Raw genomic sequence first — 14662 nt, forward strand, 5'->3', positions numbered from 1 at the left:
TTGTTAAAAAAGTTTGAAATATCCAATAAATGTCATTCCACTTCATGATTGTGTCCCACTTGTTGTTGATTCTTCACAAAAAAATACAGTTTTATATCTTTATGTTTGAAGCCTGAAATGTGGCAAAAGGTCGCTAAGTTCAAGGGGGCCGAATACTTTCGCAAGGCACTGTATACGTATATATACACACACACACTTCATGTTAAGAGTTCCAATTGTTGCTCAGCTTTATCAGCAGCGTAATCTCTTGTGACTGACAAAACAGAGGAGCTGATTTGGTTTCAAAAGTGCCACGATCATTAGGAACATCATGGTCAACAGGTCTGGTCGATGACATTGACAACAAAACCAGCCCTGTACGGGTCTTTATGCTAATTATTTACTGCAAAAACTGTACATGAGACACAATTTTTTTAAAGTATAAAAGAATATCTCAAGATATTTACACATTTCACAGAAAACGAATAACTATAATCTATTAAACCAACCCAATGCATTGCCAATTTGTCCTAAATGTCTTCCTCCAGTGTTGCCTCTGTGTTGTGCTGATTGGCCGTTGTGTGGATCAAAGTCTGTTGAAGAGAGTTCCTTTAATGACAGATTCTCTGCTGAGCAGACAGTCTGCTGTAGTCCTGAGCTATGAGGCAGGTGGACTGAGGTGGACTGCAGCGGTGAGGCATTCTTGAATGCTATCTTAAAAGACACCGACCCGTCTCATTCCTCCTCCTCTGTAGCCTGCAGATTAAAAACAAAACAGACAGAAGATCCACATAGTGGAGGTTGAAGTTATATTTTGCAGTGGTCCTTTGTAGCTTAGTGCAGCTTCCGGGATAGTGCTGCTCCATTCCCAGGACCACACGTATGTCAAATGGATGTACGGAACGAAGTCACTTTGGATAAAAACAGCTGCTCAATGGCATGCACTATAATACAGCAGGGATTCTTGAAAGATGAGGAAATAAACTTTTTTTTTTTTTATAACAAATATTTTTCTTAATATTACTATTATTATTATAGTGAACACCGTCAGACACCTTAAAAGGCTTTACATTTCTAAGTTTATTGTTCAAACAAGTGTTTAAATGCCTTGGTTGTTTAATTCTAACATTCGATTATTCAAGAGCTGTTCTTAGGCACGACGCATCGCAGAGTGCCTTGGACACAGCCCTTAGCCGTGGTATATTGGCTATATATCACAAACCCCATAAGAGCCTTATTGCTATTATAAACTGGATTACCAACGTAATAAGAGCTGTAAAACTAAATGTTTTGTCATATCTATGGTATATGGTCTGATATACCATGGCTTTCAGCCAATACGAATTCAGGGCTCAAACCACCCAGTTTCGAGCCCTGAATGCTGATTAGCTGGCTCCGCGTTGTGTCGTGCCTAAGAACGGCCCTTAGCCGTGGTATATTGGCCATATACCACACCCTTATTGCTTAATTATACCATGGGCATTGTTGAATACTTGTTTCTGATTGGCTTGAAGGGCATTCTAGAGTGTGCAGTATTTCCCTATAACCCACGCATGGTATATTTGCATGATAGAATTCATTGGCTATCGTTCATTCTTACATGTTCTATGTTTGAGCTGCTTTTGAAAGCAAACGTCCAATTGAAAACATCATTGCCATTGTTGAATTCGATGTTCCTAAAGGCAAACTAGGACTGCTGGTTTGGTTCGCTAAACTAGCAAGTCTGTTTGGTTACCATGGCAACTCCTGAAGCTGTCTAGCAAACTCGCTAGCTACTTCAGTGGATGTTGAACACATTTCTACCGGAAAATGAACACATTCCTAACAGCAAATATGTTAAAATTATAGCTTTGGTATAAAAGGGATAATCAACTAAAGATTCTATATATTCTTTAGAAAATAATGTAACTCTGTGGAAGGTGAGTTCCACTCCGTGAACACACCTTCCACGTCGTTCATTATTTTCCATAGATTGTCTCTTACATTAAATTAAAATCTCCAAACTTCCTTTTGTTTTGTTTTATAGCGCTATATAAAATGCTCCAGGCTAATTTCATTAGCATGTTGGTATGTTTTTCTATATTCAGAACATAAAACAAAATGTACATAACATTATCCCTTAGGTCTAGGACAGGAAGTACTTCAATAGTTTCAGAAGGACGTATCTTAAGGGGGTTTAGCCGTCTGTGACGGAGTTGACAAGTCACTGATGGAGTGGACAACAAACATTTAAAACAGACATTTTTTTTTTTACCTCTGAAAAATAGAAGTTCAACACAAGTTTTAGTAAAATATCGAAAATACAATTTGCCAATAAAAGCATCAATCTATCAGGTTTTTCAGACAGAATTTACGTTACATGAAAATCTGAGGAGTTTGTTTTACGGAGTAGACAAAAATGTAAATGTTTATTCGTTCAAGTTGTATACAAAGTAGCAATTTAGTTTTTCCTCGGGTGCTTCATGACTCTAAAATCTCATTTAAAATAAACATATTTGAACCAAAATTCCCATCCTATCAGGGAGATGGAGTTGACAAATTATGGTTGTGGCCATAGTGATTTGAATATTGTTTGTTTAATTCTATCAACATTTGAGAACTTTCCAGACCATGAGTGGCCTTGTTGCACTCCATGTAATGAGGACATGAATAAGGGGTCCTTATGGTAGAGCTGTCCCTGCTCATTCCTGATTCATTTAGGATTTCAGACAAATCTGACTGAGTCGACCAAATCTCCAGACACATTTTTTAGGAATCACAGTTTTGAGAGAAATATTATTTAAAGTCAAATAACGGAACAATTTTTATTTTTTTCCATACATTAAGTCTCTGAATGCTCTGAAAATCAGTGAATGCAAAGAGCCCAGGGTTTAGGTGCGTTTGTGTGTTAAATGCGTACGTGACACGTGTGTAAATCAGATGATTTCCCATGAACCAACCTTCTTAGCATTGGCAGCCATGAGAGCCTCCAGCTGGTAGTTCCAGCCCAGGACATCAGCCAGCATCTGCACCCCACCGACCACATCCCCTAGCTGGGCCACATCATTGTGTCGCGGGGTCCCCCAAGCGAAGGGCCCCACCAGGTCTCTGTTGATAAGTAGGCGAGGGACAGAGTCCCTCACAGCTCCAGCCAGACTGGCAAAGGGCTCCACCTAGTGTATTGACATGGAACAACATGTTTTAAGTCTCCAGTAAATAAATAAAAAATAAATAAAAATAATAATAATAATAATAAATAAATGTAAAAAAATATATATATATATACACACACACACCGGAGATATCTTTTATAGGAACCCTGGACTGAGTGAAACCCTGTCCTGCCTGATTGACAGGTGAATAACAGGAGAATAGCGTGTTAACTGGTTTATAACATGTTTATAACTGTGAATAACAGCTTACCAACAGCCACATAACGTGTGTATAACATCTTAATAACACATTGACAGCAGTGTTCCTCACCTCCAGAGAGGTACCCATGATAATGAGGAGGTCTGCCAGGGGAAAGTCCTTCAGGTAGCTGAAGTAGTGAGGAGGTAGTTCCTCCCCAAAGAAGACAATGTCAGGCTTCACCACACCCTTACAAGTGGGACACTTAGGGACTGTCCCCTTCATAATGTCAGGCTAAGAAGTAGACAAACACACAGGAGAAATACAGGAAATCAAAACTAGATATATATATTTTAACAACAAGCCACTGCATCAAACTATTATCTTTCAAACTTAAGAAACTTTCACAAATCACAGTATCGGAGCTAGATGGATTGAAGTCTCTCAATAATATGAATCAGTTGTAACAGGGAAATGCTCTGAGAATGGTGTGATAGTTAACCGACTCACACGTAGCTCCTCCCCCTTGTAGTCTCTGAGACACACAGTACAGGTAGCAGTAGCAAACGAGCCGTGTGCCTCCACCAGTTTCTCAGGGGGGATTCCTGCCACTAGAGTCACACACACACACAGTGAAACACAGCGAGATAGACAGAGAGGGAGAGAGACAGTGAAACAAATCAAATCAAATGTTATTTGTCACATACACATGGTTAGCAGATGTTAATGCGAGTGGAGCGAAATGCTTGTGCTTCTAGTTCCGACAATGCAGTAATATCCAATGAGTAATCTAACCTAACATTTCCACAACAACTACCTTATACACACAAGTGTAAAGGAATGAATAAGAATATGTACATAAAAAAATACATGAATGAGTGATGGTACAGAACAGCATAGGCAAGATGCAGTGGATGGTATAGAGTACAGTATATACATATGAGATGAGTAATGTAGGGTATGTAAACATTATATGAAGTGGCATTGTTTAAAGTGGCTAGTGATACATTTATTACATCAATTTTTCCATTATTAAAGTGTCTGGAGTTGAGTCAGTATGTTGGCAGCAGCCACACAGCGTGTGTGAGAGAGAGATGACAGGCTCCTGTGTGTATTACCTGAACTGTTTTTCAATACGGTCACACTAGTGGATCCACTTACGTCTCTCCAGGCCGTCGATATTCTGCGTGTACATTCTGAGGAGCTGGCCCTTGTCATGAAGGAGACGTATGAAATAGTGTGTGAGGTTGGGTTGGTAGTTGCCTGGGTACAGCTCTTTGGCCAGGGCAAAGAAAGGGTTGGGGTTGTGATGGAAGTAGTTGATCTCGAAGATGGCTTCTGCGTAAGGAAGATTATACTGCTGGAGGTTGTCATAGAGACCACTGCCAGGGGACCTGTCCAAGGAAAGTAGGGAGAAAAAGGTTTCCTACAAAGTCTGTGCATTCTTTGTATTCCTGACATGGGTTGACTGAACATCTCAAACACTTTCCAAATACTTGAGGTTGCATTTGATGGAACTTCAACCAATGGAATCATCCCAAAAGTGCAAAACCGCACCCTGCCCACCAGTCAAGTGCACCTCAAGCATTTAAAATATACTGCTTGTCACCTGAAGTCTGGGATCCCACTAGGTGTGCTGATCCCAGCCCCTGCCATCACTATGATCCTCTTGTACTGTCCGCCTCCGATGTTCTTAGTGAGGTCCTCTAGCGTCTGCTGCTTGGAGTCCTCCACTCCTCCTCTAAAGAACAGTCCTCGAAACCCAGGCCACCAGACTGTCTTGTCTTGGCTTGGACGTAGACCGTGGACATCCCTTTGCCTTGGAGCGAGGAATAATGTTCTTTGCTGTTGATCTGAGAAGGTAATGCATGTGGTGAAGTTACTGAGTAACTAGCTACTATCCTCATCGATCATATTACCTGTAGGTCTATGTAATGTTCACATCAATCTCAAAAGCAGCTTTCAAATTACAATTAGTTTCAAATCGATATTTAGGCTCTTGCTTACGTTTGAGTTTGATGAATCTAGCTGTACTCGATGTAATAGTATGATACAGATATAACCTGCCCTTGTGGACCATTGGGGAGGACATGCAATAAGTCATAGCTAGCTGCAAGAAATACACTGTATATTTGTAGCTTTCTCTTAGAGCCGCATCTTCATTTTGGAAGCAGGCAGTTGAAGCGCATGTTTTTACACAAGAAGAACCATTTCAATAGCATAACTATCCTAAGCTTTAGCTACATTTCATAATGCACAACATTGGCTCAAAACAAATGTGAGCCGCTGCATTAGTCTGTTGTTGCTCTGGTTACCTTTGAACTCGTGACGAAGGCTGATTATACCGTAAAATATGTACAATTATATTATACAGTTTAGAGTAAACAATTTAAATATAAGTGCTCACTGTCATTATTTTATAAATTGTAAATATCAGTTTGGTCCACTAATATCGAGTAATTAAACTACTTATCGTGATTACATCTCTTTAAAATATATATATGGGGTAATAAAAAACACGCAAACGCGTATTTGTTAGAAACATTACGGTAGACGTTCCTGTGTCAGCTCAGCTCCCATGAGTCTTTGCGTCTGCTCTTTGCTTGTGGTGCTAGCTGTTCAGTTAGTTAGCTAGCTAGGTACAGCAATTATAGATACAAGTTGTCAACGCGTTTCTTATTCGGTATCTAAATCTAAACCTACCGCGACAATGAAAGATGTTACCGGGTACCTCAAAACGCAACAGAGCATCAGTTCGACTCCGGAGATGGCATCGGAATGGCACACACTAGAGGAGTTTTACAACAAAAAGTAAGGAAAGCGTCTTGTCTACGTTAGCTAGTTTTTATATGTCATTCATGCGCTGAGTCATGGAGTTAGCTTACTAATGCTACAGTAGCTAGCTAAACACAAACCATCAGTGAATGACACACAAACAATCCACCAACTGTGAATTGTGTAGAGTGGAATAAAACATGAAATATATTTTATTCGTAACATGTGACTAACGTTACCGAAAATAAAATGTTATGATAGTCGTCATGTCCACAATCTTCCTTGATGCTATGCGGTTAACGGTTGCTAAAATGCTTCAGTAGACAGGGAGGATAGCTAGTTAGTTAACGTTTAGTTTTTTTTTTTTTTTGCGTTTAGGGACTTTTGCAATCTTGCAAGGCCATAGGTATTCATAGTCTCCGTCTTCCCTTCATCAGGCGGCAGGTAGACTAGTGGTCAGAGAGTTGGACTAGTAAGTTAACAGAAAATATCGAATTCCCAAACTGACAAGGAAAACATCAGTCGTTCTGCCCCTGAACAGGCAGTTAACCCACTGTTCCTAGGCTGTCATTGAAAATTAGAATTTGTTCTTAACTGACTTGCCTAGTTAAATAAAGGTAAAATAAATCTGACCAGCTTGCCACTAACCCCATTCAGTGCAGGATTGTTTCTTATTCATCATGTAATTCTAGTACCTAACCATACCTCGTCTTTCCATTGACAGGTTGTGGCATCAATTGACCCTAAAGCTCACAGACTTTGTAAAAGACCCTTGCTTTGCCACAGGAGATGGCCTCATACAACTGTACGATAACTTCCTCAGTGACTTTGACCACAGGTAGGACCAACACCAACCTACAGTAAAAACTGCTTCTCTGACAATTGGAATAGTAGCTAAAATTACAACACTGTTTAGTAGTCTAATCTCTGAGTGTTCAGTTGTAACCTTTTCTTTCTCTATCTCTCTGTTGTTTCTAGAATCAACCCCCTGTCTCTGGTGGAGATCATCCTGTATGTTGCCAGACAGATGACAGGTAAGAACACAGTCGGTACATGCAGTCTGTAGTCCTATCACCTTCTTCGCTGATGCTAAGTAATTGAACTCGAATCCACTCAGATACAGCATGTATCAGCACTCAACCAGCTCAAACAAGTTCTCCTTTTCAGATCCTAAAGATGCTATCACTTTCCTTGAGAAGACTAAGGAGAAGGTGAAGAGCAACGACGAGTCGGTCATTCTGTGCAAGACATCTATTGGAGCCCTTAAACTGGAGATAAATGACCTTCCAGCCACAAAGGTAACACGCTGTCTGGGTATACAGTAACTTGTAGGTTAAAAAAAACCTGGAAAACAAACATCTCAATGGAGACCTGTCCCAAGACGGCAGTAATCAAAACAATCAAAGCTTACTGAAGCCAGATGTACATGTACGTACATTTCAATCCAATGTATCTGTATGCGAACCCTGCCAGTCCACCGCTCTAGCCACTAGTCTACCCTGCCTTCCGTCCTGCAGATATTAATTGAGGAGGTGGAGGAGACGCTGAATAACTTGCCGGGTGTGACGTCAGTCCACGGGCGATTCTACGACCTGTCCAGCAAATACTACCGCATCGTGGGGAACCACGCCTCTTACTACAAGGACGCTCTGCGCTACCTCGGCTGTGTCGACATCAAAGACCTGCCAGGTAACATCTGTTTACAATGTACAGAGGCAGTATGTTGCACTGAAATCATACAGCAGAATTTAATGTTGGTAAAATCACAAAAACATAATTAGAATTATTATTATTATTATTTTATTTTTTACAATTGTTTGAAGGCGTTATTAGTTTGTGTGCTAGTACTCACTAGCTGTCATAACTGATGTCTTTATATCCATCAGAGACAGAGAAGCAGGAGAGGGCTTTCACACTGGGTCTGGCTGGACTCTTAGGAGAAGGAGTTTACAACTTCGGAGAGCTGGTAATTACCCATCACCACCCTTGTGATAGTTGTGTTTTTGAGGTATCCTCCCATTTGGTGAGATATTAGTCTGTCTGATAATAAGCATCAAGCAGCCATTTTAAAGCTAGATTTGGCTGAGCTACAGCCACAAAAGTTTGGGCTCAAGTTTTACCTTCAAAGCACCAGATGGCTTTGACAGCCTTTGTTTGACAGCCTGTCTCTGCTTGTGTTTTTAGCTGATGCACCCAGTACTGGAGTCCCTAAGGAGCACAGACAAGCAGTGGCTGATAGACACATTGTACTCCTTCAACGGAGGCAACGTGGAGAAGTTCCAGGCCTACAAGTCCGCCTGGGGAGCGCAGGTAACCAGCACAACTGGCTATAGTACGGCCTACAACAGCCGGGTTGAATGTACTCTATGGAAACTATCGCTGCAAGAAATAAAGATTGAAAACTATTGTCGCTCCCGTTGTCTCGTTCCAGAATGTGTTATTGTTTATTCACGTGGACATGGGTTTTGTTGAGGTGCTATGATTGGAGGCCCATTTAAAGTTAATAATGTTACAATAATCACAGAAGATTAGAAATCACCTGTCATTTAACCAACAAACACTGCTCATTTCAACGTGTGTCTGTGTTGCAGCCTGACCTGGCAGCCAACGAAGCCAAACTGATGCAGAAGATTCAGCTGCTTTGTGTGATGGAGGTGGGTTCTCCTTTCTCTCTCTTCTTCTCCCCCTACACGGCAGAACTAATTCTCTCTCTAATTGAATGTTTTATAGTGCAGGAGAACTGACGTTTGGACACAGGTTTTACTTTTCACAATGAATGTGTTTGTTTTACCCAAGGGTAGGAACTGAGAAATGTCATATTTTTAGAGGAACAGAATCTGAACCGGGAACGAAAGTGATCTATACTGTTCCAGAACAGTTATTTGGAAAGCCTGGGAACCGATTAATAACTTTACATTTCGGGTATTTTTTTCTAGTCCCACAAAAAAAACACAACAAAGTGGTTATGCAAAGCCCTCCCTCTGTCACTCAGAAACTTCTTTCAGAGTCTGCCTGCCCCTCCCCCTCCTTCCGAAGCCCTCCCTCTGTCACTCAGAAACCTCTTCCAGTGTCTGCCTGCCCCTCCCCCTCCTTCAGAAGCCCTCCCTCTGTCCTCCCTCGGTGTCTGCCTGCCCCTCCCCCTCCTTCTGAAGCCCTCCCTCTGTCCTCCCTCAGTGTCTGCCTGCCCCTCCCCCTCCTTCTGAAGCCCTCCCTCTGTCACTCAGAAACTTCTTCCAGTGTCTGCCTGCCCCTCCCCCTCCTTCAGAAGCCCTCCCTCTGTCCTCCCTCGGTGTCTGCCTGCCCCTCCCCCTCCTTCTGAAGCCCTCTCTCTGTCCTCCCTCAGTGTCTGCCTGCCCCTCTGTCACTCAGAAACTTCTTCCAGTGTCTGCCTGTCAGATCTTTGCCAGTGTGTGAGTGTGTGGGCTACTGTAGCCTCACCCCTCTGAAGCATAGGCTACTGTAGCCCCTCCCCCCTCTGAAGCATAGGCTACTGTAGCCTACTGATGGTATAGGCATAATAACAGAAGAACGGCTTCCATTTTTCAATGCTAGTTAATGATACTATAGTTATCACATTTTATTTGTCACATAAACATTGTTAGCAGATGTTAATGCGAGTGTAGCGAAATGCTTGTGCTTCTAGTTCCGACCATGCAGTAATAACCAACAAGTAATCTAACAATTTCACAACAACAACCTTATACACACAAGTGTAAAGGAATGATTAACAATATGTACATAAACATACATGAATGAGTGATGGCCGAACGGCATAGGCAAGATGCAGTAGATGGTATAGAGTACAGTATATACATATGAGATGAGTAATGTAGGCTATGTAAACATTATATAAAGTGGCGTAGTTTAAAGTGGCTAGTGAAATATTTATTACATCCTGAAAAAGGGGACTTCTCTTTTTTTGCTGAGTCAAAAAAAAAAAATGGTTCAGAATGAAACAATTAGAAAATAAATTAGGTTCCAACACCTGATTTTTACCAGCTTACTGTTGGATGCACTGATTGGTCAGTCTCTCTGGGTCACAGCGCCTGCTTAATGACGAGGATACATGTAAATGATGCTCTCAAACAGCCCTAACATGTCTACCTCTTCTTCTCTCCTCCGTCTAGATGACGTTCACTCGTCCCGCCAACAACAGACAGCTGACCTTCCATGAGATTGGACAGAGTGCCAAGATCCCCGTGAACGAGGTCAGTTGGTCATCAATCCACCAATCAATCGTATGTCACTTATGACAAATCATTAATATCTGGAGGCTTCCTATGATCATAGGTCTGTATCCGTGGTCACCTGGTCCACAGGCGATTTCCCAGCACAATAACACCCCATTAAAATAACATTTAGTTGAGTCGGTGCTTTCTGGAACTATAGGCCTACACATCCTGTGGCTCCACCTCCGGGGTTGGTGACAACTGGGGTTTATCTGGAGACCAGGGTTGGTGACAACTGGGGTTTATCTGGGGACCAGGATTGGTGACAACTGGGGTTTATCTGGAGACCAGGGTTGGGGTTTATCTGGAGACCAGGGTTGTTGACAACTGGGGTTTATCTGGAGACCAGGGTTGTTGACAACTGGGGTTTATCTGGAGACCAGGGTTGGTGACAACTGGGGTTTATCTGGAGACCAGGGTTGGTGACAACTGGGGTTTATCTGGGGACCAGGGTTGGGGTTTATCTGGGGACCAGGGTTGTTGACAACTGGGGTTTATCTGGAGACCAGGGTTGTTGACAACTGGGGTTTATCTGGGGACCAGGGTTGGTGACAACTGGGGTTTATCTGTGGACCAGGGTTGGTGACAACTGGGGTTTATCTGTGGACCAGGGTTGGTGACAACTGGGGTTTATCTGGGGACCTGGGTTGGTGACAACTGGGGTTTATCTGGAGACCAGGGTTGGTGACAACTGGGGTTAATCTGGGGACCTCGGTTGGTGACAACTGGGGTTTATCTGGAGACCAGGGTTGGTGACAACTGGGGTTTATCTGGAGACCAGGGTTGGTGACAACTGGGGTTTATCTGGAGACCAGGGTTGGTGACAACTGGGGTTTATCTGGAGACCAGGGTTGGTGACAACTGGGGTTTATCTGGAGACCAGGGTTGGTGACAACTGGGGTTTATCTGGAGACCAGGGTTGGTGACAACTGGGGTTTATCTGGGGACCTGGGTTGGTGACAACTGGGGTTTATCTGGGGACCTGGGTTGGTGACAACTGGGGTTTATCTGGGGACCTGGGTTGGTGACAACTGGGGTTTATCTGGAGACCAGGGTTGGTGACAACTGGGGTTTATCTGGGGACCAGGGTTGGTGACAACTGGGGTTTATCTGGGGACCAGGGTTGGTGACAACTGGGGTTTATCTGGAGAGTTGATTGTAAACGGTTTGAACCTGGGTCTGATTGTGATTCTTGGTTGTCCCCTGCAGGTGGAGCTGCTAGTGATGAAAGCTCTGTCTGTGGGTCTGATCAAAGGAAACATTGACGAGGTGGACCAGAAGATTCAGATGACCTGGGTGCAGCCCCGAGTACTGGACCTGCAGCAGGTAAATGCATTCTCCTTAACATATTCATATTCACGGGCCCAGGAATAATAATCAATCAATGAGAAGCACCGGTTCTCAGGGGCTGGACACGACTCCTGGTTTGGACCAGAAACAAGGGAATATTCTGTTTTACTATAATGTCCTCTGTAACACAAGTCATTGAGACCAATCCTAGTTGTGGTTAAAGTAAGTTGGCTTTGAGCTATAGAAATCATCCTCGACATATGGAAAAGCTTGTGAATGTTAACCTTTGACCCTGACTCTCTTCCTTGTCCCTGTTCAGATCAAGGGCATGAAGGACCGGTTGGACCTCTGGTGTGGGGATGTGAAAAACATGGCTGTGTTGGTGGAACAGCAGGCCCACGATATCCTCACTTAGACAGGCCTCCCCCCTTGGTTTAGCATCACTTAGACAGGCCTCCTCCCCTTGGTTTAGCCTCACCTAGACAGGCCTCCTCCCCTTGGTTTAGCCTCACCTAGACAGGCCTCCTCCCCTTGGTTTAGCCTCACCTAGACAGGCCTCCTCCCTCTGGTCTCCTCCATGGCCCTGTCCAGAACAACCCCCTAACCTCTAGACACTTGTAGAGATCAGAGAAGATTTATTTAATAGGTTTATGCAGTATGATGATAGTACCTTGCCCTCTGATAGTCTAGGTAGAGTTTTGGCCATATTGTTTACACCAGTCAGGTCCTCTCAGACAAGGGTCTAAGGTGTAGGTGCCAGGATGTTCTTCTGGACAGGGCCCTTCTCCCAGCCTGTTCACCCCTAGAATAGACCCCCATCACAGGAATCCTCTCAGACAAGGGTCTAAGGTGTAGGTGCAAGGATGTTCTTCTGGACAGGGCCCTTCCCCCCCCGCCTGTTCACCCCTAGAACAGACACCATCACAGGAATCCTCTCAGACAAGGGTCTAAGCCAGGTGTAGGTGCCAGGATGTTCTTCTGGACAGGGCCCTGTTCACCCCTAGAACAGACCCCCATCACAGGAATCCTCTCAGACAAGGGTCTAAGCCAGGTGTAGGTGCCAGGATGTTCTTCTGGACAGGGCCCTGTTCACCCCTAGAACAGACCCCCATCACAGGAATCCTCTCAGACAAGGGTCTAAGCCAGGTGTAGGTGCCAGGATGTTCTTCTGGACAGGGCCCTTCTCCCAGCCTGTTCACCCCTAGAACAGACACCATCACAGGAATCCTTCCTTCCTCTACCTACCTATCTCCCAGAAGGACTGATGCATCCAACTTTTTCAGTTTTTTTATTTCATTTGTATTTTTGTTGGGGTTCTGTGTACGTTCTTGTTACTTTATAGCAGTAAATAAATACAAGAAAACATTGTTCAATTTTGAAATAAAAATTACAAATGCTTGTTGGTGAAACATTACCCTTCAAACATGAATTATGGATGTGACTGTGTTTTTAGACCTATTGGTTGTATTGACTAATAGAATGACAGTTTCTCCAACCCTGGATCCTGAGGTATGTTTAACCAGGTTATAGTGACTAATAGAATGACAGTTTCTCCAACCCTGGATCCTGAGGTATGTTTAACCAGGTTATAGTGACTAATAGAATGACAGTTTCTCCAACCCTGGATCCTGAGGTATGTTTAACCAGGTTATAGTGACTAATAGAATGACAGTTTCTCCAACCCTGGATCCTGAGGTATGTTTAACCAGGTTATAGTGACTAATAGAATGACAGTTTCTCCAACCCTGGATCCTGAGGTATGTTTAACCAGGTTATAGTGACTAATAGAATGACAGTTTCTCCAACCCTGGATCCTGAGGTATGTTTAACCAGGTTATAGTGACTAATAGAATGACAGTTTCTCCAACCCTGGATCCTGAGGTATGTTTAACCAGGTTATAGTGACTAATAGAATGACAGTTTCTCCAACCCTGGATCCTGAGGTATGTTTAACCAGGTTATAGTGACTAATAGAATGACAGTTTCTCCAACCCTGGATCCTGAGGTATGTTTAACCAGGTTATAGTGACTAATAGAATGACAGTTTCTCCTAACCTGGATCCTGAGGTATGTTTAACCAGGTTATAGTGACTAATAGAATGACAGTTTCTCCAACCCTGGATCCTGAGGTATGTTTAACCAGGTTATAGTGACTAATAGAATGACAGTGTCCTCAACCCTGGATCCTGAGGTATGTTTAACCAGGTTATAGTGACTAATAGAATGACAGTTTCCCCAACCCTGGATCCTGAGGTATGTTTAACCAGGTTATAGTGACTAATAGAATGACAGTGTCCTCAACCCTGGATCCTGAGGTATGTTTAACCAGGTTATAGTGACTAATAGAATGACGGTGTCCTCAACCCTGGATCCTGAGGTATGTTTAACCAGGTTATAGTGACTAATAGAATGACAGTTTCCCCAACCCTGGATCCTGAGGTATGTTTAACCAGGTTATAGTGACTAATAGAATGACAGTTTCTCCAACCCTGGATCCTGAGGTATGTTTAACCAGGTTATAGTGACTAATAGAATGACAGTGTCCTCAACCCTGGATCCTGAGGTATGTTTAACCAGGTTATAGTGACTAATAGAATGACAGTTTCTCCAACCCTGGATCCTGAGGTATGTTTAACCAGGTTATAGTGACTAATAGAATGACAGTTTCTCCAACCCTGGATCCTGAGGTATGTTTAACCAGGTTATAGTGACTAATAGAATGACAGTGTCCTCAACCCTGGATCCTGAGGTATGTTTAACCAGGTTATAGTGACTAATAGAATGACAGTTTCTCCAGTTAACCCTGGATCCTGAGGTATGTTTAAATGTTTAACCAGAAGGTTATAGTGACTAATAGAATGACAGTTTCCTGGATCCTGAGGTATGTTTAACCAGGTTATAGTGACTAATAGAATGACAGTTTCCTGGATCCTGAGGTATGTTTAACCAGAAGGTTATATTGTGTTTAGGAGAGTTGTAACAACATTGAGTTGGCACTTGCTGAAATTACATTCAATGTTCTCAAGGAATGTTCTAGATCACATCCTCTGTTGCACCCT

At 42.9% G+C, this 14662-nt stretch overlaps 2 protein-coding genes across 7 annotated transcripts; one reads left to right on the top strand and one right to left on the bottom strand.

Annotated features, from left to right (window-relative positions):
- Positions 1 to 202: 202 nt before the first annotated feature.
- sirt3 (sirtuin 3) lies at positions 203 to 5644 on the bottom strand. 2 transcript variants are annotated; one of them, XR_016492371.1, is made up of 8 exons: positions 5317 to 5639; positions 4919 to 5162; positions 4471 to 4703; positions 3820 to 3920; positions 3442 to 3603; positions 3255 to 3303; positions 2919 to 3131; positions 203 to 735 (listed from the first exon to the last, which is right to left on the bottom strand). XR_016492371.1 is itself a non-coding variant. In XM_036981608.2 (7 exons), exons 1-7 carry the CDS (start codon positions 5411 to 5413, stop codon positions 715 to 717), a joined length of 1071 nt encoding a protein of 356 aa, XP_036837503.2. In that variant the 5' UTR covers positions 5414 to 5644; the 3' UTR covers positions 203 to 714. The 2 variants fall into 2 exon arrangements, 1 of the variants encoding a protein (XP_036837503.2); XM_036981608.2 differs by lacking the exon at positions 3255 to 3303 and having other exon boundaries at positions 5317 to 5644.
- A 79-nt stretch (positions 5645 to 5723) lies between these two features.
- On the top strand, positions 5724 to 13032 carry psmd13 (proteasome 26S subunit, non-ATPase 13). 5 transcript variants are annotated; one of them, XR_016492367.1, is made up of 12 exons: positions 5725 to 6120; positions 6809 to 6922; positions 7063 to 7118; positions 7252 to 7382; positions 7602 to 7773; positions 7971 to 8050; positions 8269 to 8394; positions 8676 to 8738; positions 10212 to 10292; positions 11523 to 11639; positions 11923 to 12452; positions 12556 to 13032. XR_016492367.1 is itself a non-coding variant. In XM_090223242.1 (11 exons), exons 1-11 carry the CDS (start codon positions 6020 to 6022, stop codon positions 12016 to 12018), a joined length of 1137 nt encoding a protein of 378 aa, XP_090079368.1. In that variant the 5' UTR covers positions 5724 to 6019; the 3' UTR covers positions 12019 to 13032. The 5 variants fall into 5 exon arrangements, 1 of the variants encoding a protein (XP_090079368.1); XR_016492368.1 differs by having other exon boundaries at positions 12750 to 13032; XR_016492370.1 differs by having other exon boundaries at positions 11923 to 12350; positions 12453 to 13032.
- Positions 13033 to 14662: the final 1630 nt, after the last annotated feature.

This window comes from Oncorhynchus mykiss, chromosome 26 (assembly GCF_057628025.1).
Source record: "Oncorhynchus mykiss isolate SJ-2025 chromosome 26, ASM5762802v1, whole genome shotgun sequence".
NCBI lineage: Eukaryota > Metazoa > Chordata > Actinopteri > Salmoniformes > Salmonidae > Oncorhynchus > Oncorhynchus mykiss.

Coding starts and splice junctions, on each gene's coding strand:
- sirt3 (XM_036981608.2), bottom strand. CDS start 5,413: ATGACTTATTGCATGTCCTCCCCAATGGTCCACAAGGGCAGGTTATAT. Junction 5,163..5,316: donor TAGATTCATCAAACTCAAAC/GTAAGCAAGAGC, acceptor TTACCTTCTCAG/ATCAACAGCAAAGAACATTA. Junction 3,921..4,470: donor TATCGACGGCCTGGAGAGAC/GTAAGTGGATCC, acceptor GTGTGACTCTAG/TGGCAGGAATCCCCCCTGAG.
- psmd13 (XM_090223242.1), top strand. CDS start 6,020: ATGAAAGATGTTACCGGGTACCTCAAAACGCAACAGAGCATCAGTTCG. Junction 6,923..7,062: donor CTCAGTGACTTTGACCACAG/GTAGGACCAACA, acceptor TGTTGTTTCTAG/AATCAACCCCCTGTCTCTGG. Junction 10,293..11,522: donor CCAAGATCCCCGTGAACGAG/GTCAGTTGGTCA, acceptor TGTCCCCTGCAG/GTGGAGCTGCTAGTGATGAA.